Source organism: Monodon monoceros, unplaced genomic scaffold (genome assembly GCF_005190385.1).
Source record: "Monodon monoceros isolate NGI ecotype Baffin Bay Population unplaced genomic scaffold, NGI_Narwhal_1 Super_Scaffold_19, whole genome shotgun sequence".
NCBI classification, from domain to species: Eukaryota; Metazoa; Chordata; class Mammalia; order Artiodactyla; family Monodontidae; genus Monodon; species Monodon monoceros.
The window spans coordinates 19,666,003-19,692,867 of NW_021703775.1; the positions used below are offsets into that span (position 1 = coordinate 19,666,003).

Consider the following 26,865-nt stretch of genomic DNA (forward strand, 5'->3'; position numbering starts at 1 on the left):
AGTTTCCAGCCTGCTAGCCTACCCCACTTGCTAGCTTCTACAATCACGGGAACCCATTCCTTAAAATAAATCTCCTGATATATGTACATATATAGCTTACTGGTTCTGTTTCTCTGGAGAATCTGACTGATAAACGTATCCTCTCTTTCAGTTGTCTTATAGGTTCCTACCCACCAAAAAAATTTTGTTTTTCTACTTTGTTCTCTGTGGAGGGGTTAGGAAAGGCCTTTCTGAACAAGTGTTTTAAATTAGCATTTATAGCTAATTTAACACATAGCTTACTATGTGTTAGTCACTGATTTAAGTACTCTGCCTATATTAACAGCTACCCCGAAAGATAGGTACTGCTGTTATTCCCAACGTACAGATGATGAAACTGAGGCCTATGGGATATTAAGTGACTTATCACACAGTTAGTAAATGCTGGAGTCAGGTTTCAAATGTAGGTTGTCTAGTTCATAACTTACGTTATAGCTATGCTATATTGTCATTTTAAAATGGGTGGATGTAAGGCATATTTTGGAGTTAGGCTAATAAAATTAAATTATGATTTTGGATGTGAGGGAAGAAGGAATAAAGTATAACTCATGCTATCGACTCAACTAAGTTGTTAGTACCATGACTAAATGGGGAAAAAATAAAGGAAGGTACATTTGGGTTTGAGTGAGAGCAATATTACACAGATTTACCTTCAGCAGAGGCCCAGAGGTAAACATTTTGGAGTCTTTGGCATATAGAGTGAGATGACTGACAGAGGAGGAAAGAAAGCCCAGGCCTGAGCCCTGGCACATTCCAAAATTTAGATTCTTAAGCAGATGTGGAACCAGAAGGAGGTGGAGGAAAGGAGATACTGTGAAGCCAAAAGCCATGAGAAATAGGGGTGGCCCAGGAGGGAAGCATGGTTGTCAATTCCATGTGATGCTATTGAGAGACTGAGCAAAGCTGTAGAGAGAAATGGCCAGATATGACCAACAGCTGAACCCAGTAACTCTGACCACAGCAGTTCCATGGAGTGGTCAGTCTGAAAGCCAGAATGGTGTGAGTGAAAAAGAGACCACCCATAGCACATTTATTTTAAAAACTCATGGGAGATAGATTTGTGATAGAGCAAGTACGGCAAAATGTTAATGACAGATTTAGGTAGCGGTTTTGCAGGGATTCCCTGGAAAACTGTTCAATGTCTGAACACTTTCATAATAAAATGATGGGGGAAATGCATGGAAAATATGGACATCACATTCAGGGCTGTGGTTCCCTGGCCAAGCTGAGCAGTGAGCGCAGGAAGGGGAGGATATACAGACATTGAGGTAATAAGCAGGCAGCTTCCACTCCATGGACAAAGTTTTATTTCTTAAGCAAAGAGCATAGTGGTATTCTTGTTATTCCTCATGTGGTTCTGTATCTATTATATTGCATGATAAAAAGAAAAGTAACTGTGGGGTAAGAAAAATGGGGTTGTTGGAGGTGGTTTGCAGTTAGGTAAGGCTTTCTGTTTGTTTTAACCTATCACATTTGCATCTGTTTGAACTGCTCTGGTAGAAAGGAAGAAACTGATAATTCCAGAGTGGGATGAGATCACCCAAGTTGAGTCTTCCAAAAGGTGACAGGCGAAGGGGACCAAAAGCTCCAGTGGAGGGGTAGGTTTGGGAGAAGAAGTGGCTCTTCATTCTTTTTGACCCATGAGAACAAGAATACAGGTAAACAGCATTAGGCAGTGACTCTTGATTTGTAAACAGCATTAGGCAGTGACTCTTGATTTGTAAATAAACAACATTAGGCAGTGACTCTTGATTTAAAAAGAAGTCATTCATCTGCTGCCTTTCCTATCTGCCCTTTTCTCTCCAATTTAACAGGAAGTCCATTATTAGCTTATAATGATTAAGATTCCCTATGCTTAGCTTTGAGATGTTGGGATGGCATCTCCGTAATTTATTGTAAGGTCTGATTTTTCCATATTGCCTGTATGTCACTCCTGAGGGCCGGTCTTCTAGAACCTTATGTTAGCATGCGATTAGCAAAATTCAGCATGGCTTTAGAAGCTGTTTGCCTTGTCCATTTATTTTCTTTTCCGAAAGCTTGCTCACTCGGTCTCAGTTTCGGAGGGGTCCACTGCTAATGAAGACAGCCTGGGTTGCATCAAGTTCCTGGCACATATCATAATTAGGGATGCATCAGTGAATCAGCTTCATTTTGGACAATCCTACCCTGTTGTTATTCAAGACGTTTACGTCAAATGCATTTTTGATCCAATTACAGACTTAGCTATTAGGGAGGAAATGCTTGATAACCAGTTTTCTTTATGTGGTAAGGTAGCATATTTCCTTTTATGCATGGTAGGGATCAGATGTTTGGTTTAATTTTACCTTAAAGCAAGGTGAAATTCAAATGAAATGGAGGTTATTGAGTGATCTACCTGAAAGATTGTTTTTAATTTTATAATTAAAATATCATAAAACTTTACGTTTACAACTGGTCTGTTGTAAAGCATAAGAGCGCAATTTGTTGCTCAGTTGTAACAAGTACCATAACAATGATGATAATGATAAAGGCAAGAGCCACCAGGCTTTTAGAGCCTGCAGCTGCTAGGTCTGGTGCTAAGCACTTTACATGCATCCCATCATCTCTCTACAGCAGTCCGGGAAGTGTGTGTATGAATAGCCCCACTTAACTCATGCAAACACTGGGGCAGAGAGGATAAGTAACTTGCCCACGTCACACAGCTAATGCAGCATGAAAACTGCAGAACTGGAATCTGACTCTGGATCCACTGCCTCACACCTGCCACCACGCCCCTTCCTGACACCTGGTCCATCCCAGGGTGGATCCGCATGAACAGCATGCCTGGCTCCTCTTTAGTCTCAGACATTGTTTTTTCTTCTTTTCCATGGATCTCTATTTTCTTTCTTGCTGTGTTTTGTATATCCCTGTAAGCCTCTTTAAATCTTTTCTGTGAAAGGTAAGAACAGTTTTCCTTAAGTTGACAAGTTTGGACCTCAGTAAAGGGTATTAAAGGGAACAGTCCTCAGTTGGCAGTCTTTGAAACCAGATTTCCCATTTTATTCATGCAGACGTGTAATTTACCATTCCTTGCAAATCAGTTTAAGAATAAGAATATTTTAGCATCCACACTGCATTTTGTCCTTGCCATTTTGCTAAGCACGTACGCATAAGGGCTTGTTATTATGGTTTCTTACTATTGTGCTCAGCTCAACTAATAATGTATCAATATTGGTTCATTAATTGTTACAAGTGTACCATAATAATATGAGACGTTAATGATAGTGAAACTGGGTGTAGAGTTATGAAAATTTTCTATATTACCTTTGCAAATTTTCAGTAAATCTAAAAGTATTCTAAAATAAAGCTTTTTTTTTTTTTTTAATGCAACAAGTTTAGGTGATTTTTGTAGAGACACACGTTTTCAAATCAGTAGAGTAAATCCCTAGGACTGAGACTGATGGGTTGTATGGTAATTCTATGTTTACTTTTATTAAAAACAAAAAACGCCAAACTGTTTTCCAAAATGGCTTCCAAAATGGCTAATTCATTTTGCATCTGAATGTACAAGAGTTCCTATTGTTCCACATCCTCACGAGCATTGTTACTGTTAATTTGGAGGATTTCATTGACTCTAGTAGGCATACTGTGAAGTTTCTTTCTTGTTTTAATTTGCATTTCCCTAATGACAAAAGATGTTGAACATTTTTTTCAAATGCTTATTTGCCATCTGTATATCTTCAGGTCATTTGCCTGTTTTTGAATCTGATGGTTCCTTTTCTTATTGTTGAATTTTTTAGAGTTCTTTATATATTTTAGATACAAGTCCTTTATCAGATATGTGACTTACAAATATTTTCTTCCAGTTTATGATTTTTCTTCATTGTCTTTCACAGAGAAAAAGGTCTCAATTTTAAGTTCAACTTACCAATTTATCTTTCATTTATCATGCTTTTGGTGGTTCCATTTTTAAATTGCACTTCTGTAGCCTGAAATCATCACCCTGTTTAATTTTTTTTGTATTAATTGTCTCTCTCTTATCAGAATGTAATAGTCCTATAGGCAGAGAATGTCTGTTTTCTTTCTTCTGTATTTTATACTCCCAACTCTGCAAATAGTACATGTGCTTAACAGATACTTAATAAATATTTGTTGAATTAGTCAATTAATGGACATGGAGCTCTTTCAGCATCAGTATGGACTTGAAATGACTAACAGAATGATGTTGCCAACTAAAAATGGTCACTTGCCATCTGGCTCTACAAGGATCAGTTCTCTAGCTACTGCAGTCACTGACCTTCAACACACCCTGAAAGGAGTTCAGGGCATAGATCAGGAATGAGGCACTCTTGTGCTCTGGGAAAAACTGGCAGAACACGCTTCACATAGTTAGATATTTTCAGGAAAAGATATTATGAGCCCAATTTCTTTCATCCTCTCATATCTAGGAAAGCTCTAAAATCATTAATGGATGAGCAGCAACCTTCTTGTGACTAGCAGCAACCCTCTGCCAAAATGTGCGCTTGAATGCATGTCTCCCCCTTCACCAAAATCACATATATACCAACCAGAACCACCCCACTTCTTCGGAGCAGTTCCTCAGAGCTAGCCAAGAGGCTGTCTCCCTAGCTATGATGCTCATGTTGCCCCAAATAAAATCTAACTCACAACTTCCACATTGTGCATTTTTTTCAGTTGACAATGTTAGGAGAACACATACAAAGTCTATTACAAATGGAGTAACAACCAATAAATGGAAGCTATTATGTTTATTATTCTTGCTGAAATATTACAGCATTTTAAAACCCCAAGGTCTCCAGCAAGAGGGGTGAGATGAAAGAATTGTCTACCATTATCTCCCAATATGTTGCAACAAGAGCCACAAACAGGGCTCCAGGTTGATGTGGCGTATTCCTGGGCCCTCAGCTAGTGCAAACTTTGGCTCACTGGTGTATTTTATTTAACAAAATATGCAATAGATAAAACTACTGCAAATGTTAAAATCTGCATTAAGATGAACCCTAAGGCGTACGGCATTTTCACATTTATGCATGTTTTTCTTCATGATACTTTCATATCAAACCTCTTTTTATCATTTTTGTCATTGTATATATCTCTAGGTTTTTTGTATTTTTTTAACGTCTGATAGCAAAGCTTCTGAAAATTTATCTCATTCCTGGATAGCACCGTTTTCAATGGAAATAAACACTTTAGTTAAAGATGATGTATATAAAGATGTAATAAGTTTAGGCTATTAACGATTCTCAAACTTTGGAAGCATAAGATTCATTTGGGGTACTACCTGGAAATAAAGATTCCCAGTGTTACCCCAACCATACTGAATCTAGTTTTGTGGCTAGGCCCAGGAATATCAATTTTTTATGGACATTGCCCAACCTCACCCAGGTAATTCTGAACCAGGTGGTCTGTGAACTTCACTCTGAGAAACACTTGTGAAAGAAACCTCTATAAAGGAGGGAAGCAGGTGCCATGGGAGGGATGGTGAACAGCAGTGTGGGGACACAACAAAGCATCACCAGATCCCTGACTCAGCTGCAGTCTGAAACTGCAGAGACACTCACCATACCAACTTCAAGGTCTACACTTCCTTGATCTAATAAACATGCACTCTATTACATTACTTGAATAATAGTATTTTTTTACAGTAATGGATCCTACTCAGCAAAGTCCAGGCTCCAAGAAGTGAGACATGTGATGAGAAATGAGTTCTCTTTCTTTCTCATCTAGTTTTTGCCTCCCAAATCCCCATTTTCTGTCCTAGAATTCTCTTCTTCTCTGAAGGTGCTCCCCTTCACTGGAAGCACCTGCTCCCCTAGCTCTCCAGCCATACAGGAGTGAAATATCACCCCATGACAAGAGGACCCCACATTCACAATACAGGAAAGTACCATCCATATAAGGGTAGTCAGGCCACCGCACAGTACGGAAAAAGGAAGTTCAATATCTCTAGTAGACTCAAGCATTCAGGATGCAAAGAGTAGAGGCATAAAGCAAGGGATACCTGAGAAAAAGGACAAGCAGAGGAACATCAGAATCCTTGCAATACCTGAAATGCTCCTCCTTAGAGAGGCTGACCTCTGTGGAAAGTGGGGTAGGAAAGGGGACACTCCCCTCCTTCTTCCCCACAGTGTTGCTTTACATATTAATAGGGCGGCTGGAGGAAAAGAGGCATAACTGCGTGAAATTAGGAGCTTCTTGTCCAGTGAAATGGCCTCTGACCAGATCTCAGCTGGGGAATTCACACAGTTGATATAAATGGGAGTTTCTGTTGGACAGCTCATTCCACCAATACTGCATCCCAGTACCAAAGCGGATGGGAAAGGAGAAAGCTACCAGGTCATCAAGAGGCAAAGATTTATTCCTCCTCAGAGACGTGAGGACACCTTTCTCTCTCCCTCTGTTACTTTTCCTCAGTCTTGTTCTGTCTGTCTCTGCCCACCATTCATCAGTTACTCAATAAATATTGATTGGGTAAAAAAAGAATAATAATAGTGGACCTGGTTGATGTAACCATATCACTCCACATTTGAAATTGTATCGAAACAAAGAAAAGCTTGAATGAATAGTGAAAGGTTTGACCACCTCTTTGATTTAGGAAATGCTTCCATGAAGAAGCTACCTCTTTCATCTATCTGTACCTCTTTTATCTATACCTCTTATCACTTTGCTCCATGAGATCCCTCTTAATGTTGGGTTAAGGTCATGTACATTTCTGTCTACACCCTGGCCTGGCACATCTTAGTGGCTGGGCCATGTCTTAATTGTTTTGATTTGTCTTGCCCAGACAGAGAGTGGACTGTTGACAGAAGACTGAAAACCCAAGCAACTGCTCCAAGGCTTAAGAGGGTATGGAAATATAATAATGAAATAGCACAGAACCAACTGCTGTGTTACACCGTTAAATTAATCTGCTTATTGGGCAAACACGAAGGACAATGTCTATCTTTCAAATGACAGCCACATGGCTTTCTTTTACAACAACATTAAATATTTCACTGTTCTACAGATTTAGTTCTACTATATACTTATAGTTATACTATATACTCAACACATATTCCCTGAATGCCTACAGAATGTCAGGCACGGTAAAACATCATTTGGCATGGAATTATATCTATCCATAACATCTTAATATAGAATATCAGGCTGTCCCTGCTATATAAGTCTCCCCTATCTAACTCTATGTAAGCTACAAGCTCATAAATCTCATAAAATGACTGATTGCTATCAGCTCACTAAAGTGAACCAGTAGCTAACACAGACTGGTGAGTCATCCAAGTGGGGCTGATGAGCAAGAAGCAAATTCATCTAGTTCTTTTCAGATCAGCTGCACAAAGGAATCACCTGGGGAGCTTTAAAAACCTCAATGCCTGGGTTGCACCCCAGAGTTCCCGACTTAAATGATAAGGCTCAAGTCCTAGATGTCAAGAATTTCCAAAGCTCCTCAGGTGATTCTAACATTTGCTAAAATTTGAGAACCGCTAGATTAGCCCATAGGTTAGAAACTAGAGTCTTCAATCCAGGGAGAGCTTGGTGGTAAACATTAAAAATGTTTTGGCATTCTTTGTCCCAAAGCTGGCCAGAGCTTCAATATGAAGACCTGATTGAAATAACTCCCTCTGCAATCCCCAGGAGCAGCTTTTTATGTAGAGTTCACAGGCTGCACAACTATCCAATCATAGCTTGCTGGGACCACTTACAACTACCACTAATTCTAAGCCACACTGAGCTATTCAATCCTCCTCAGGAGACTGCTAGACACTGATTCAGCTCTCCAGAATCCTGGGTCTAAGATTGATCATTAATAAGAAGGAAAGCTATTTTCTTAAGGAGTACAGATTGATTTCATAAATTATAATGAATAAATTTACTCTGACATTTATATAAAATTTAATTTCTCAAAAATCCTTGTGACTTCATTATGTAAAACAACTTAATGAAGCAAACACAACAATTATTGTCTGTTTTTGAAAAATGGAGACACTGAGGTTGAAAGTGGTTAAGTGATTTAGCTTAAATCATATAGTCAATGACCAAAGTAACACTGGAAGTCAGATATATTAATCAGACATCCAATGCTCTGCTAACTTCATATGTAAATCTCTTTGAATATCACCTGCCATGTGCTACAGCATCATGCCAGGTCCTTTAAGAGCAGAAAGAAATCCACACACATCATTGGTCCTATCCTAATGAAGTTTAAACTTAAATTAGGAAGACAATATACATATATGTAGTACTTTACTTATGATAAAACAGACAGGCACACACACACACACCCTTGACCAACCATCTTTACCCAAGTCTAAACTGTCCCATCTTTATCCAAATCAAAAATATCAGTGTTCTAAGCTTTGAATACGATTTCTCTTCTTTATATATGTTTAGGTAATTTATTTTGTTACTTGTTTTTAATACAAATGCTGTCATAAGCCTGCTCAAATACCTTTTTTTGCAGTTTATAACTTAGAGAACAGTAAAATCTTCTACTGAAATATTCTTGGGTAAAGATATCGTCATCACTCATACTGAGCACTTTAAAAAACCTGACATGCAGCCTATTTTTTAAATGATAAATTCAAACAACACTAAGTTTAACCCTATGAGATACAATAATGACATAGTTAAATAGATAATTTCATATATAATCTTGCCAGATTACAGTAATTATAATCATGAATATTGTGAAACTTCAAAAGAACAATAACTCATTCTATATTAAAAATCTGAAAATGGAGATGTAAAATACTAAAGCTTCAGGCATTTACTCAGGCTGAAAATGTTTTTTAAAAGTGGCAATCCTGGGACTCCCCTGGTGGCTCAGTGGTTAAGAATCCACCTGCTAATGCAGGGGACATGGGTTCGAGCCCTGGTCCACGAAGATCCCACCTGCTGTAGAGTAACTAAGCCCCTGCGCTCTAGAGCCCGCAGAGCGACAACTACTGAAGCCCGCACAACTAGAGCCCATGCTCTGCAACAAGAGAAGCCACCGTGATGAGAAGCCCATGCACTGCAACGAAGAGTAGCCCCTGCTCACCGCAACTAGAGAAAGCCTGCACACAGCAACCAAGACCCAACACAGCCAAAAATTAATTAATTAATTAAAATTTTAAAGTGGCAATACTTTTGGCCATTTGATCTAAAAAAGCAAAAACAGCTCAATAGTAAATGATATCTAATAGATTTAATTCTGAAAGTATACATCATTTAATAAGTAAGCATGTGTGGATGCTAGAGCCACTTTAAAGGAGGAAACTGGAAACTGTTTCTAAATGTCAGTGTTTTCATAATTTCTGAATATCATCTTATGTATTAGAAAGTAGATTTCTATGATGGAAGGAAAGATACTATGTTTCAAAGTTTCAGTGACTAAATACACACCTGCCCTAGTCCTCACTTACTCTCCCAAGTTCCTTTCTCCCCATCTCTCTCTGAAAGTCAACTTAGCCTCTCACTTACAAATAAAATCTGGGTAATGGGCAAATAGAAAATTTGGGCAAAGCCAGACAGGCTACGGATATTACACAACAAATAACCAAGTTGGGGCAGAAAGCAGAAAAGAGAACCTGTGGGTACAGAACTGGAAGGAGGGTGTGAGGACCTTGTTCTCAGGGATAAGAAGCACAGACGTCTGAAGTGTATTTGAGACTGAGAGGTATTTGAAGATGAGAGAAACACAAGAGAATTTCAAAGGCTTCTTCCAATAAAATTTGTTATTTTGCAAATATAACAACGTTTCCTTGAATTTGACCCTGTACAGAAAAGGACATGTAGCAGTTAGGCTTTGAACAGGCAACACATAAGCATCATTTCTTATGCATAATTTTTCTGTAACAAGAAATGGGTAATATAATGAAAATTTAAAATATCCTCTAGGATAACAACCATGATAAGCTGTCCTAAATTAACATCTTTATACTTTCTCACTCTAATATTCCTAGAACAGTCTGGCCAAGAACTATGTTGGTTATTATATTATGTCCACAAAACACCATTTCATACAAGCTTTGAGAAATCTAAAATATAATTTCTACAGAAGGTGTGAAAACTAACTTCTAAGGAAAAAATAAGGGAGAGCTAAGAGGTTGCTGAGGAAACTAAATGAGAAAATGTAACTTGTCTGATAACAGATAAATCTTTGAGAAAATGGACTAGAGACCAGTTAATAAAAACCCTCAGGGCTTCCCTGGTGGCGCAGTGGTTGAGAGTCCGCCTGCCGATACAGGGGACGTGGGTTCGTGCCCCGGTCCGGGAAGATCCCACATGCCGCGGAGCGGCTGGGCCCGTGAGCCGTGGTCGCTGAGCCTGTGCGCCCGGAGCCTGTGCACTGCAATGGGAGAGGCCACAACAGTGAGAGGCCCGCGTACTGCAAAACAACAAACAAACGAAAAAAAACAGAACCAAAAAAAACCCCTCAGTACTAGGGAGAGGTTCACTATATTGATGGTGGTGATGGTTTCATGGTGCACACACCTGTTAAAACTTATCAAATTGTACATTTTAATGTGTGAAATTTATTATCTATCAGTCAACCAAAAAAAGGAAAAAAAAAAAACTAGCCAGGCTACAGATGCATGAACACGTGTCCATCTGCAATTCAGAAGCAGTACCAGTTTTCAATAGCACTTGGAAACTTGGAAGCTATCATGTTGCTAAAATGCATACACAAATATACTCCATCCACATTAGATGAAATATGTAAAATTTAACACTTCAAATTAAAATAACAATTTACATGAGTGTAATGTAAATAAAATTAACTTTTAGGGGGAAGAAGATGGCAGTATGAAGAAGGGTTGTTATTTCCAGGGGCCAAATATCCATCTGCGAATTTAAAAAGTGGTTGGTTTGCCAGAAGAAAGGGGATAGAACACTCATTCATCTATTCCTTCATTCATTCAACAGATAGTTATTGAAGTCTGATGAGTGCTAAGCATTGTAAATCAATGACCGCAAAAGAGACAGAGTGTGTTCTCTACCCTCATTAATGTCTAGTGTGGCAGAGAAGAAAGTTATCAATCAAGTCACCTCACAAAAATTAAATTATCCTGTGGAAAGTGACAAGGAAAAATCCATGAAAAAGTATGACAGGAGAGTCAGGGAAGGTTTCCCTGGGAAAGTGTTCTTTGAGCTGGGATATGCAGAATGAGTCACCCTTAACTGTGAGAGAGGAGACAGCATGTATAAAGGCCCTGGGACAGGTAAAACATGGTGCTTCTGAATAACTAAAACAGAAATTGTTGAATTTAAAAGATACTTAGGAGTTAAAATCTATGGGTCTTGCAATAGACTGTATCTGGAAGGAGACGGAAGTAGCAAGAATGATACCAAGATTTCTGCAATTGGATATGTATGTGTGGCATTCATTAGATAGGAAATGGAGGACACAGGCCAGGCTGGGGGTAGGTGTCTGTTCTAATTTCTGGTGTCTTAGAATTTTCAACTAAAGCTGCTGAACAAGACTACATCAAAATTAAAAACTTCTGTGCATCAAAGAAAACAACCAACAGAGTGAAAAAGTAGCCTACAGAATGGGAGAAAACATTTGCAAAACAATATCTGATAAGGGGTCAATGCCTAGAACTCTTAACTACAACAACAACAGTAATAAAATAAATAACCTGAGTGAAGAATAGGCAAAAGGCTTAAATAAACATTTCTCCAAGGAAGATATAGATATGGCCAACAAGCATATGAAATGATGCTCAGTATAACTAATCATTAGAGAAATGCAAATCAAAACCACAGTATCGGGCTTCCCTGGTGGCGAAGTGGTTGAGAGTCCACCTGCCGATGCAGGGAACAAGGGTTCATGCCCCGATCCGGGAAGATCCCACATGCTGCAGAGCGGCTAGGCCCGTGAGCCATGGATGCTGAGCCTGCGCGTCCGGAGCCTGTGTTCCGCAACGGGAGAGGCCACAACAGTGAGAGGCCCGCGTACCACAAAAAAAAAACCCACAATATCACCTCACACCCATTATGATGACTACTAAAAAAAAAAAAAAAAAGAAAATAACAAACATTGTCAAGGATGTGGAGAAACTGGAATCCTTGTGCACTGTTAGTGGAAGTATAAAATGGTACAGCTGCTATGGAAAACAGTCTGGAGGTTTCTCAAAGAACTAAAAATAGAAGTACCATAGGATCCAGCAATACCACCTCTGGGTGTAAATCCAAAAGAACTGAAAGCAGGGTAATGAAGAGATTATTTATATACCCATGTTCATAGCAGGATTATTCACAATAGCCAAAAGGTGAAAGGGACACAAATGTCCATCAATGGATGAATGGATAAAGAAAACACCATATAAATACATGATAGAATATTATCTAGCCCTAAAAAGGAAGGACATTTTGACACATACTACAACATGGATAAACCTGGAGGACATTATGCTAAGTGAAACAGGCCAGTTACAAAAAGACAAACGCTATATGATTCCACTTACATAAGGCATCTAGAGTAGTAAAACTCATAGAAAAAGAAAGTCAAATAATGGTTGCCAGGAGCTAGAGGGAAGGCAAAATTGGGGGTTGTTTAACAGGTATAGAATTTCAGTTTTACAAGAGTTCTGCAGATGGGCTACTCAACCGTGTGAATATATTTTACATGACTGAACTCTACACTTAAAATGATTAAGATGATATATTTTATGTTGTATGTATTTCACCACAATTAAAATATTTTAAATATGCTGAATAAATATTGATAGTATTATAGCTATTTTGCTAGCTATATAATTGATCAGTCGGTAGCTAGCTAACCAGAGAGAGAAATTTTTGAGGAAAGCTGTGAACTGAAAATACAAATTTGGAAGTCATACAAAGAGACAATAATTTTATTACACGACATTCTTCTGTTCCCTTCATCCTTAAAATCTTGAATTTTCAATGACTCTATAAATGTACAGTCTTCTCATCCTATGCTCCCTAAAGCCTGAGTTTGACACAAGAGTCTGGTTTCATCTCCAGGAGAAAACAAGTTGAAGATTTTCAAGCAACAGCAGAAATGGAGTGTTACCAGCTGTGCTATACTGCCACAACAAAAAAAATCTCTACCTGTCTATGCACCTAATTCTAGCAAAATTAAAAATGAGAAGTGTAGACAGGAAAAAAATAAGACTACTCTTTTGAGTAGTCTTATTTTTCTAGAGAAAAATCCACTGTTTACACATCAATATACATCCCTCTAGAATCATATTATTCTGCCTACCTTGTTTGCGTACATCCTCAACAGCAGCAACCAATTCCTCTTTGAGATCCTGACTCTCCTTAGCGATCTGTTCACCCTTTTCCAGAAAGTTCTGAGTGGCTTGCTCTACAGATGCAGCCAGTACATGGGCTTTCTTTGACCTCCCTTTCTTTTTACCAGATGGGCCTTTGTTGCTTGTGTTGACAAGGGTCGTCACCTTAAATACAAAAGAACAACTGTAAAATTACTCTGCATAACTGTCTAGAAATAGCATATTATCATCTCATAATTTTAAAGTATCCTTTGCTTATTAAGTCATGAATACACATTACATAGCCTTATCTTAAGGAAAATGTGGAATTGTATGGTTTAGCATAAAAATTAACAGCAATTTATTTCCTGTAGAAGAAAAAAGCATGTGAATAAGGAAGAGAAGCAGATTTGCCAGTAGCTCAGTTTCCAATCCACTGGAGGGGGTGCTTTCACAGGTTGACAAATTTAGCGCTGGTTGGAATATGCAGCTTCAGAGAGGAAATAAAATAAAATAAAATGTAGAACTGCCTTTGAGCTTTGAATCAGAAGAACCAATAACTGAGCCCAAAAGTCAGGGCAGAGGTGCATGAGTAGTTAATAAATGGTGGGCCATCAATATGCATTATTTATGTGTCACTTACCAAGGACTTTGAAGAGCCTTGCTATTTCTGATTTCATCTTATAAAAACAAAATGGTAAATTTGATCCAAAGAGACCAAATGATTCAGTCTCAACATTTGGTTAACCTGCTAAAATTTCCAGAATTGAAATTAAATTTGCATTATCACTCCTTTTCTAAGTATCATAATTTGGATACAATATCTCACCTGCCAAACTTCTTTTAGCACTCCGTCTAGAGCTATTTAATATGCTAACAAAGCTTTTAATATTTTTAAACAACTTACCTCCTGTAGACTTCTGAACCTTTATTTTCTGCCAGTGAGAAGTCTGGGAGGGAAATGAATGCAACTGTTCCATATTCTATTCAGCTAGTCATCTACACCTCTGCATTTTTTTTATCAGCTTCATAAGAATGTGGATGCTGTGGTTTATTTGGACTGACGTGTATCTTGGTTAGCAAACTAAAGCCTTTATTGGAGGTTATCAAGAAAGCTCGTCCACAGAAAAGTTGTAAATGCTATAGTCTCTACAATTTACTCCAAATCCGAGAGCAAGCAGTTATTAGGCAAAGTCACAATTAACGTCCAGTCAGTTTACAGGGCAAGAGATAGTATCAGAAGAAAAGTATTGAATAAATGTGAACCAAGATGATGAATGTAGCAGAACCATTACTTCAGAAGTGGTTAATACAGCATCGGGAGCTGTCATATTCAGCTTTCTTTTGATTGTTAATAATTAGACACAGTGAATTAAAAAAGGACTCTGTAAGGACACTTAAGTACAAACACTAGACAGAAAAAAGAAAGATAAAATCATTAAGAATAAGACTGTCAGAAAACGCTAGTTAGCTGTAAAATTCGTATGCAGTCAGTAACACCTTGCAGTTTTTCAGTTCCACCCACAGAGGCAACCATCAGAAGAAAGACAGCCTGTCTCCAAAGTTACTTTTTGGAGGTACAAGAATGTTCTCCTTAAAGACGGTTTACTCTAGCACATTAACATAGCTCTCTTCCAGGAACCCCAACTCTCCAAAGAGCCACTACCTGGAAACGAGTTTTTATGCTTCCTAAGCAAACACAGCAAACACTTCAAAAATCTTTTATTTGTATTTATTTTTATTTTTTAATCAAATGTATTTGCCATATAACATTGTATAAGGTTAAGGTGTACAACATGTTAATTTGATACATGTATATAGTGTGTTAATACATGTATATGTTGTAATATGATTGCCATTGTAGTGATAATTGGCACCTCTATCCCTTTACATAATTACAGTACAATATGGTTGTCTATATTCATTACACTGTGCATAATTTCTCTATTTAGGCTAGGCTCTTTATTGGAGGAAAATATTCCTATTCTCACTGATATCTGATTTGTTCTCATTTTATATATAATTTTGAGACGATCTGTGATCTAACTTTTCAGTCTTCTCAAATTAGAAAAAATGGATGGAGTTGGAAGCCATTAATGTTAGGCATATTGGCAGTTTTGGGGAGTGGAAGCTGACAGTGAATCTATTAATACCAAAAGAGCTAAATGACTATATTCTGGTTCACCTTCTGCAAAGGCAAACAGATTTCAGTTTTTGTGCTGTCTCATGGTGCACTGCTGTGTCAAGCACAGTTTAGGTAATGCTCCTAATAACAAGTCAGTATGAAGTGTCAGTATGCGGGAAAAAATAAACATAGAACGTTACCAGGAAGTTCCTTAGAAAAATGTAATTACTTTCAAATGAAGCAAATCCATTCAGTCCTCTTTTAGTAAGAGCTCTCATTTCTTCGCATGCGGAAGAATGTAAAGGGATACAAGATAGCAGAATAGAAGGAAAATTATGAGGCTCCATAAATGCTCATGTCTTAATCAGTCTAGAATGAAGAAATAATTGTCAACTCTCCCTATTGCTATTCAGTGCTTTGTTGAAGGACAAAGTCAACAAATTAGATAAGAAAAAAGAAAGAAGAGATATAAACATTAGAAAGTAGACACATTAAATTGTCATTACTTATGAATGTATCGATATGAATGTATCGATATGAATGTATCGAGAAACTACAAAAGAATTAAAAGACAAACTATTAGAACTATTAGTGGTTAAATACTAGATAAGCAATAACAACCTAATAGAACAGCATTACCAGTGAAAAATCTAGTTTAAAATATCCTATTCACAATAGCCATAAATTGATATTCTCAGAGATAACCATAACACAAAATATAGAATGTTGTATGAAGAAAATTATAATTGTAATGAAGAACATGAAAGATGATTTAAATAATAGAGAGACACACCAATGAGCTCTGGAGACTACAGATCTCTGTGTCTAAGCCTGATATCCAGGCTGGGACTAGGTCTTGGGTAGATGGGGCTTACAGACTTTTTTTCTTTTTTTTTTTTTTTTGCGTTACGCGGGCCTCTCACTGCTGTGGCCTCTCCCGTTGTGGAGCACAGGCTCCGGACGCGCAGGCTCAGCGGCCATGGCTCACGGGCCCAGCCGCTCCGCGGCATGTGGGATCTTCCCGGACTTCCCTACATCGGCAGGCAGACTCTCAACCACTGCGCCACCAGGGAAGCCAAGACTTACATACTTTTGAAGGTCTAGTGCAGCTTGTTGGCAACCTTTTAAGAGATGGTTATTCTGTAGAAATTCCTGGTTGAATGGTACACCTTCTCTTACCCCAATCAGGCACTCTCTCTAATCCCCACATCAACTTTCACCCAAGGCAAGAGTCATTCAAGATCCACACAATCCCGTTACCTCTCTAACAATTTGTGAGCACATCTTTTGTGCAGAAGAAAAAAAATAGAAAACATAAAGTTCCAGCAACAGAGACTAGGAGTAATAGCATGAGCATTGACGTGTAAAAATGGGCATGATGTTTTCTAGGTAGTAAGGAGACCATTCTCACTTGAGAGGGAGGCTGTATATGAATGATATAGGAAACAAGATTAGATAGATGCGGTGGAGTAAAACTTTTAAAGGCTCTGAAAGCCAAGCTAAGGAGTTTAGCTTTTATTAGCCACTGTCAACATTTTTTTTAAAATGAGAAGCATATGTGTTAAAGTGTCCGTGTTCTCTTTCCATTCATTTCTCAGCCCACTGAAATTCTGCTTTTATCCTCACACCTCCTGTAGCAGAGTCCTCTTAAACTGATCTCTCACTAAAGTAATTAATAAGTTGCCAAAATCAAATTACTTTTATCTTATCATACTACTCTATCACATTTAGTGCTATTGACTCACCTCTTCTTTCTCCTGGAAATATCTCCTGGCTAATTCTTTTAGCAATAATCTTTTCCTTCTCCAAACTCCTGTCGCTTTTAGGAGGGTCATCAAGCTTACTTGTCTCTGTACCCACCTTTATCTTCCTCCCTCCTACACCAGGAAAGACTTGCTGCTACCACCACCCTTTTTTTTTGAATTTATTTTGTTAAAGTATAGTTGATTTACAATGTTGTGTTAATTTCTGCTGTACAGCAAAGATATTCAGTTATTCATATGCATACATTCTTTTTCATATTCTTTTCCATTATGGTTTATCACAGGATCTTGAATCTAGTTCCCTGTGCTATACAGTAGGACCTTGCTGTTTATCCATTCTCTATATATACTAGTTTGCATCTGCTAAGCCCAAACTCCCAACCCTTCCTTCCCCCACTCCCTTGGCAACCACAAGTCTGTTCTCTATATCTGTGAATCTGTTTCTGTTTGTTAGATTAGTTCATTTGTGTCATATTTTAGATTCCACTTACAAATGATATCATATGGTATTTGTCTTTCTCTTTCTGACTTATTTCACTTAATATGATAATCTTTAGGTCCATCCATGTTGCTGCAAATGGCATTATTTCATTCTTTTTCTATAGCTGAGTAATATTCCACTGTACATGCATACCACATCTTCTTTATAGATTCATCTGTAAATGGACATTTAGGTTGCTTCCATGTCTTCGCTACTGTAAATAGTGCTGTTATGAACATAGGGGTCCATGCATCTTTTTGAATTATCGTTTTGTACTACCACCCTTTTAAACTGATCTTCTGATCACATCATTCAGATTCATTGGCTATGCCAACTTCTCTCTAAACCCTCAACATGGCCCCTCTTTGTAGGCAACTCAACCTTAGCTTAGCAGGATATTTGATTTTCTCTAGTCATATATCTCAAATATTTCCTCAATGTCTCTGCCTCTCATCAAAGAAGAGAAGAAATCCTGCAGCTCATAGATGAGAGTATAAGTGGTTAATCGTTCTAGAACCTTGACCTAATGTTGGTCCCAATGGACCCTGGTCAATAAAAAAACCTCAGCAATAGCAAGAGGATGGGAAATATAGTTTTCAGATACGTTGACTGTGTGATTTGAGTATGAAACTATGAGACCCAGGCTGGTATAGACTGCTCATCATCTAATGTCCTAAGACTAGACCCTCCATTCTTATACAATGGCAAGTAATGCAGTAGCCAACACCACTTCATTCCTTTCATTTTTTTGCAATGTGTTTTATTGTAAGACAACTTATCTGACCATGTCTCTTCAACTTGATCAGTTCTCTGCTTCCAGGATGTACAAACTCAATAGACATGGAAGACTTCTTCCAAAACTATAAGCAATAGTGAGGGCACCAAGGCACTTTGTCTTGGGAACTCTGTCACATCTGCCCATAACCAACAACAGTGTAGTTTGTCTAAGTCTTATCCATAGGACATTCAATTGAAAGTGAGCTCTGGAGATATCATTGTCACCCAGGGCTGGTTAGAAATATAGACTCTCAGGCCCCACTCCAGACCTACTAAAAGAGAACCTGTATTTTAACAAGATCCCAAAGTAATTCATATGCACATTAAAATCTGAGAAGCACTGAATTCTAGGACAATGATTTTCAGACTTTATCATGCCTTATTATTATTATTATTTATTTATTTTTTTTGCAGTACACGGGCCTCTCACTGCTGTGGTCTCTCCCGTTGTGGAGCACAGGCTCCGGACGCGCAGGCTCAGCGGCCATGGCTCATGGGCCCAGCCACTCCGCGGCATGTGGGATCTTCCCGGACCGGGGCATGAACCCGTGTCCCCTGCATCAGCAGGCGGACTCTCAACCACTGCGCCACCAGGGAAGCCCCAGACTTTATCATACTTTAGAATCACCTAGATGCTTGTTAGACGGCAAATTCCTAGATCTTGTAGTGCTTCTGCTCATGTAGGTCTCAGCTAATGTATTTCACATGCATCGCATGAAATTAGGATATATATGGTTTATAGACTTTACTTTCAGAAACAGCAGTCTAGCTGAAGCAAAAGAAAGTGAGAGAGATAAAGCAATGACTTCTAGAGGTAAACCCTTCCTCTTATTTTAGGTGTCATGATATATCAGGAGTCCACAAAAACAACTTGTTGATGAATTGATTGAAAGGCAATTTCCTCCGTTAGGCAATCACAAGGAACTTGGAAAAGTAAGAGTAAACAGATGTGAATGCTATAAGTCAAGCCATTATTTGAGCTCTCCAGAAAACCAATAAAAGGGAACCAAGAGCTGAAAATAAAAATGATAACTTACTTTTGCTAGATTCATGCACTCTGTAGATGTGAGAAGTAAGTCTTTATGAATTCTACTGTTGCACTGTTCTAAAGTATTTCATTTGTCATAATTGCTCAGCAAACATAACAGAGAGCTTTGATTACTGTTATAGCTTAAAAAAAGCAAGAGCATTGGGAGGTGCATATCTGAAAACAAAATTATCAAAAACAAGTTATTTATTCCAGGAGCAACAGAAGATAAATGTAAAAAATCCTTAAAGAGGAAAACTCTTTAAGGGAGTTAAAATGCTCAAATGGTAGTATATTTGATAACATGAAGCCTCTAAGAGAAATCTTGTCAGGTTTTGAGCAGTGCCAAGTCAGAAAAACAACTGCCAAGTAATGAGTCAAAATGAGGTCTTCCTTGAATCACTCCTTGATTACCTAATCTATTCCTTTTGCAATTATACAGTAGGCACAAATATGGCTTGTACTTTTCCTTATAAAATATATGAAATGATATACACTCACCTTGTGGTACAGTCCATTATAAGTTGTTTCCTAGCACAGAATCTCCAGGACATAAAAGGTGTATGTATATTGTGCATTTTGGAGAGAAAAGGAGATCAGCACAGTGACACTAGTGCTCGAGCAAAAGGAGGTGATAATACAGACTTATGGTAGTCTCACTAATAACTAAAGTAAAACTTCCATGTCATAGAAACTATTGCAGTAGAATTTCGGATTGAACTGATCTTTTCTTCCCAAACAGCTCCACATCCCATTTTAGACAAAAAGAAGTAAATTACAAGAACCGCAGTTACTGATGCTTCCACAACTTCAAAAGTCAGAATTAGAAATGATGATCTTTTATAACGAGGCACTAGTAATTTAAAGAGGGATAAAATAAAGAATAATTCTGGTCTCTTTGTCTTTGAAAAATTTCTTCCCACTTATCTGATATTGACAATGTAGATTAGTATGTATGTTCATTGATACAGAGTCCTGGAAGCATGCATTCTTAAACTTTGAAGGTAAGGTTTTATTATATCTAAAGCAGACCTGAACTTCTACTAGTTAATTAATGCTAGAAAGAAAGCCTATAAATAGTGTTTCCCATTTAAGCTATTGTTCTTTGTGGACTCACCTGCAATTTTTAAATAAGGCCACAAGGCAAGCCTTCCCACTCAGTTGCTTTGGTATACTTTTTCCAAATACTTTATCTTGAAGAGTATACAGATGGTCTCTGACTTGTCATGGTTTGACTTACTGATTTTTCAGCTTTACAATGGTGAGAAAGCGATATGCGTTCAGTAGAAAACATACTTCGAATTTTGATTTTTGATCTTTTCCTGGGCTAGCAATATGTGCTATGATACTCTCTTGTGATGCCAGGCAGGGGCAGCCTCAGCTCCCAGTCAACCCACCATCCCATGATCCCGAGGGGAAACAACCACACACTAATATCCATTCCGTACTCACACAACTATTCTGTTTTTCACTTTCAGTACAGTATTCAATAAATTACATTAGGTATTCAACACTCTATTTAAAATAGGTTTCAGTTATCCGTATACATATACCTATTTTTTTCAAATTCTTTTCCCACTTAGGTTATTACAGAATATTGAGCTGAGTTCCCTGTGCTGTACAGTAGGTATATGTATAACTGAATCACTATGCTGTACACCTGAAACTAAAACATTGTAAATCAGCTATAGTCCAATATAAAATATTTTTTTTATTTAAAAAATAAATTAAAATAAGCTTTGTGTTAGATGATTTTGCCCAACTGTAAGCTACGGTCTAAGCACATTTAAGGTAAGCTATACTAAGCTATAATGTTCAGTAGGTTAGGTGGATTAATGAATTTGCCATATGATATTTTCAACTTACGATGGTTTTATCAGGACTTGACCTCATTGTAAGTCAAGGAAGATCTGTTAACATCAAAAACTAGATTTCCAAAATTAACTCTAAAACAGACATTCTGTGATTGGGTTTGAGGAATTTCTATGGCCGGCCAGTTTTGACTATATTAAATTTCTATGAATAGCCAGTTATAACTATATCAAATTTTTTTTAGGCTAAACTTTCTGTGGTTACAATTTACAGAGTGGATCAGTTGGGCCCTGGATGATCGATTCATCTTTAGATTAGAAGTGGTTCAAACTTATTTCCTAGCAAGAAGCTCACTAGTGTCAAAATGAAATAAGGTGGCCTTCTCGGGGCTTCCCTGGTGGTGCAGTGGTTAAGAATCCCCCTGCTAATGCAGGGGACATGGGTTCAAGCCCTGGTCCGGGAAGATCCCACATGCAGTGGAGCAACTAAGCCCATGCACCACAATTACTGAGCCTGTGCTCTAGAGCCCGTGAGCCACGACTACTGAGCCCGAGTGCCACAACTACTGAAGCCCACACACCTAGACCCTGTGCCCCTCAACAAAAGAAGCCACCACAATGATAAGCCTGCATGCCGCAATGAAGAGTAGGCCTCACTCGCCGCAACTAGAGAAAGCCTGTGCGCAGCAACGAAGACCCAACACAACCAAAAATAAATAAATAAATTTATTTCTAAAAAAGGTGGCCTTCCCCTTAAGCACTTGTTCTTCAGAAGAAACTCAATTTTCCTTATAGGATGTTAAACTAACATTTTCCACTCTCTATTAAGCCTGCTGTTTCATATTTAAGTAGCAGCATTAGGAGCTCAATTTCTTGTAACCTCCAGGGAGTGTGGTCTAGATTTTCTGTCATCCAAAAGCTTGTCTGAGAGAAACAACATTTAGTTTTGCTTGAAGGAAGTGCAGTCCACCTCTCTCTCCACCTATTATAATAGCTCAACTTAAAACACATAAGTAAAGAGAGAAATGGTATTATCCTGGACACTGGTGCAAATGTTTCTACTGCCTTAGTGCAATATCACTTACTTCAACGGAGGATACTACCACAAAGGGTTTTAGAAAGCTCACTGTGTATACTTTAAAGTTATAGATAAGATAATCATTCTTTACATAATACTGAGAAATTTTTGAATGATTTTAGTACCAAGAATATTGGAACCTCTCCTTAGAAACGGGTTTGATTTTATTTCATGGACATTAAATTGTGTAATAAATAAATTATTCCTTTTTGCACTGACTTCAATAAAAAAAAGCTTATCCCAAGTATGTGGTCCCTATTATAAAGCATATGATTTAATGTTTATTATTACTGTGTTAGTCTCCATCTTTGCTCCTTATCTATACTTATAGTCATCTTTCTTTTTAAATCATTTTCCTTTAAGGTACGTTAACCTTTCAATATTTTATATATCCTTTAAAGTCTCCATAAATCTTTTACGGAAGGCAGTAAAATATATTCTGTCAATTGATATATCTTTTTTCCACACTTTTACATATGCAAAATGAAGATTAATCCTACAATCTGTGTCGTCTAAAATATACATTTGATAAAATTTTATTTTTTTCTTACAGGTACTTATATATATCTTACAATTGATGACATGCTAGATTTGATAAAACATGGTAAATCAAACAAGCACAAGAAACAAACTTATTTAAAGGATCTAGTAACAACCTAGATTTTCCTAGAATCTCTGTAACTTTCAATGTCTACATTTACAGCAATGAAAAATTACACTCAAAATTAAGACACTAAAGCAATATCAGAATTCACTGAAGGAGCAACTGTTTAGAATCAGGAATTTTAAGTGAGTGAGAAGATGTTTCTGTTTTTAAAAATCCTAAATGTTGGGACTTCCCTGGTGGTCCAGTGGTAAAGAATCGGCCTTCCAATGCAGGTGACGCAGGTTTGATCCCTGGTCAGGGAACTAAGATCCCACATGCTGCAGGGCAACTAAGCCCACGCACCACAACTATTGAGCTCGTGGGCCTCAACTAGAGAGCCTGAATTCCGCAAATTACAGAGCCCACGAGTCCTGGAGCCTGCGCGCCACAACTAGAGAAGAGAAAACTCACACGTCACAACTAAAGAAAAGCCCATGCGCGGCAGTGAAGAGCCCACACGCCACAATGAATCCCGCATGCCTCAACAACGATCCCGCGTGCCACAACTAAGACCCGACGCAGACAAAAATAAATAAATAAATAAATAAATAAATAAATAAATAAATCTTCAAAAAAACCCCTAAATGTTCTAACCATCAGCGCCCACCTGAGAAAATCCCATGCTGTTCTTAATGCCCCACTAAATTGAAGGATGACTAAACTACGTTCATGATTCACTATTTTGGATTTAACTAAGATTAAAATAAAAGGAAACAAAATAAAACTAGACTGTTACAAGAAACAGTATACACAAATCTGAAACCATGATAAATAAAAACTATTTTCCAATCAACACTATGTTAACTAAAGGATTCAGTTGACCAAAACTTCTATTCCCCTCAAATTCATCAAGTCTTTTTACTATTACAATCATTGATTGACAACGCCACTTGCTTTGACATTTTCCTTCTTTAAAGTTAGTGGATTCCAACACAGAGTGCACACGCTCTATGGGAAGTAATGGATAATCCATGGGATGCAGGAAAAGTACCAGGATTCTATATTGGCTTTTGTGTAAAAAAGGAAATTAAGAATTAAGCCATACTAATGTTTCATATAAGGACTTAAACTGGCATCACCACCTCATCTCTACATCAGATGGCCTTGAGCCACATATGACAAATGGGGTATCTTGAGAGAAAGATAACGTCCACAAATCCAAGGAATTGGCAATGGTGACCTTACACTTCAATGTATATACCTTGTTAAGTGGTTTTAAGGATTATACTAATTGATTTTTCAAACATATACAAAAACACCCTCACAAAATGGACCAGAAACTTAAAAGGATCACTGTGAATTGGAAACTGGGACTTGAAGATAGTACTAAAAATGCAACCACAATTTAACAATTTAAGAAAATGCAGGGCAGACCCTCCCCCTAGTCTTTTTTTTTTTTTCTTGCAGATTTCTTTTATAAATAATCCGTTATTCACTGCAGTGAATACAAGCAGAATGTACCACGAACTGAATATGGGTTTAGGTACTTACAACTTCATTTTTATCATTCACATATGGGTGAGAAAAGAAAATGAAACACTGTCTCTAGAAGCAAAGGATGACTTCATATTTTCTTAATTTCTTTCCCTGAGGAGCTTTTAAAATGTAAAATATTCACAATTACATACAGTGTCCCAAAGCTACTTTAACAATACATTTTTTGGTTATCTTTTTTTTTTGGCCAACAGGACTAAATAATCAAGTACAGGTACAGTGAAGCAGGTGAGAGGAAATTATGTTAAAAGGGGACTCTGTAACAATGGCTTGTTGCTTAGGTATTTCCTCTGCCTACTTGCCCTTTGTTTAGATATCCAGTAGCTATCCAGGCTCTTTTCTGGGAATGAGACAATTTTAGCTAATTGTGACTTTCCTATGGTTAGTTGTTTTTTTTTTAATTTTTGAATTTTATTTTATCTATCTTTTTATACAGCAGGTTCTTATTAGTTATCCATTTATACATATTAGTGTATATTAGTGAATCTCCCAATTCATCACACACACACACCCCCGCCACTTCCCCCCTTGGTGTCCATATGTTTGTTCCTTACATCTGTGTCTCTATTTCTGCCCTGCAAACCGGTTCACCTGTACCATTTTTCTAGGTTCCACATATATGCCTTAATATACAATATTTGTTTTTCTCTTTCTGACTTACTTCACTGTCTATGACAGTCTCTAGATCCATCCATGTCTCTACAAATGACGCAATTTTGTTCCTTCTTATGGCTGAGTAATATTCCATTGTATATATGTACCACATCTTCTTTATCCATTCGTCTGTCGATGGGCATTTAGGTTGCTTCCATGACCTGGCTATTGTAAATAGTACTGCAATGAACACTGGGGTACATGTGCCTTTTTGAATTATGATTTTCTCTGGATATATGCCCAGTAGTGGGATGCTAGATCATATGGTAATTCTATTTTTAGTTTTTTAACGAACCTCCATACTGTTCTCCATAGAGGCTGTATCAATTTACACTCCCACCAACAGTGCAACAGGGTTCCCTTTTCTCCACAGCCTCTCCAGCATTTGTTGTTTGTAGATTTTCTGATGATACCCATTCTAACTGGTGTGAGGTGATACCTCATTGTACTTTTGATTTGCATTTCTCTAATAATTAGTGATGTTGAACAGCTTTTCATGTGCTTCTTGGCCATCTGTATGTCTTCTTTGGAGAAATGTCTATTTAGGTCCTCTGCCCATTTTTTGATTGGGGAGTTTGTTTTTTTAATATTGACCTGCATGAGCTGTTTATATACTTTGGAGATTAATCCTTTGTCTGTTGATTCGTTTGCAAATATTTTCTCCCATTCTAAGGGTTGTCTTTTCGTCTTGTTTGTAGTTTCCTTTGTTTTGCAAAAGGTTTTAAGTTTCATTAGGTCCCATTTGTTTATTTTTGGTTTTATTTCCATTACTCTGGGAGGTAGGTCAAAAAAGATCTTGCTGTGATTTATATCAAAGAGGGTTCTTCCTATGTTTTCCTCTAAGAGTTCTATAGTGTCCAGTCTTACATTTAGGTCTTTAATCCATTTTGAGTTTATTTTTGTGTATGGTGTTAGGGAGTGTTCTAATTTCATTCTTTTACATGTAGCTGTCCAGTTTTCCCAGCACCACTTATTGAAGAGACTGTCTTTTCTCCACTGTATATCCTTGCCTCCTTTGTCATAGATTAGTTGACCATAGGTGCGTGGGTTTATCTCTGGGATTTCTATCCTGTTCCATTGATCTATATTTCTGTTTTTGTGCCAGTACCATATTGTATTGATTACTGTAACTCTGTTGTACAGTCTGAAGTCAGGGAGTCTGATTCCTTCAGCTCCATTTATTTCCCTCAAGACTGCTTTGGCTATTCGGGGTCTTCTGTGTTTCCATACAAATTTTAAGAGTTTTTGTTCTAGTTCTGTAAAAAATGCATTGGTAACTTGATAGGGATTGCATTGAATCTGCAGACTGCTTTGGGTAGTATAGTCATTTTCACAATACTGATTCTTCCAAGAACATGGTGCATCTCTCCATCTGTTTGTATCATCTTTAATTTCTTTCATCAGTATCTTATAGTTTTCTGCATACAGGTCTTTGGTCTCCCTAGGTAGGTTTATTCCTAGGTATTTTATTCTTTTTGTTGCAATGGTAAATGGGAGTGTTTCCTCTTTCAGATTTTTCATCATTAGTGTATAGGAATGCAAGAGCTTTCTGGGCATTGATTTTGTATCCTGCTACTTTACCAAATTCATTGATTAGCGCTAGTAGTTTTCTGGTGGCATCTTTAGGATTGTCTATGTATAGTATCATGTCATCTGCAAACAGTGACAGTTTTACGTCTTCTTTTCCAACATGGATTCCTTTTATTTATTTTTCTTCTCTGATTGCCATGGCTAAGACTTCCAAAACAATGTTGAATAATAATGGTGA

General features: G+C 37.7%; 1 protein-coding gene across 4 annotated transcripts in view; it reads right to left on the minus strand.

The window, feature by feature from the left end:
* CTNNA2 (catenin alpha 2) overlaps positions 1-26,865 on the minus strand; it is a 1,229,110-nt gene that overhangs the window by 919,990 nt on the left and 282,255 nt on the right. For all 4 annotated transcript variants that reach the window (XM_029231357.1, XM_029231356.1, XM_029231354.1 and 1 more), the window contains one exon: positions 13,232-13,427. In XM_029231357.1, the coding sequence (XP_029087190.1) occupies positions 13,232-13,427 (196 nt within the window). The remainder of the gene's footprint in view (positions 1-13,231; positions 13,428-26,865) is intronic.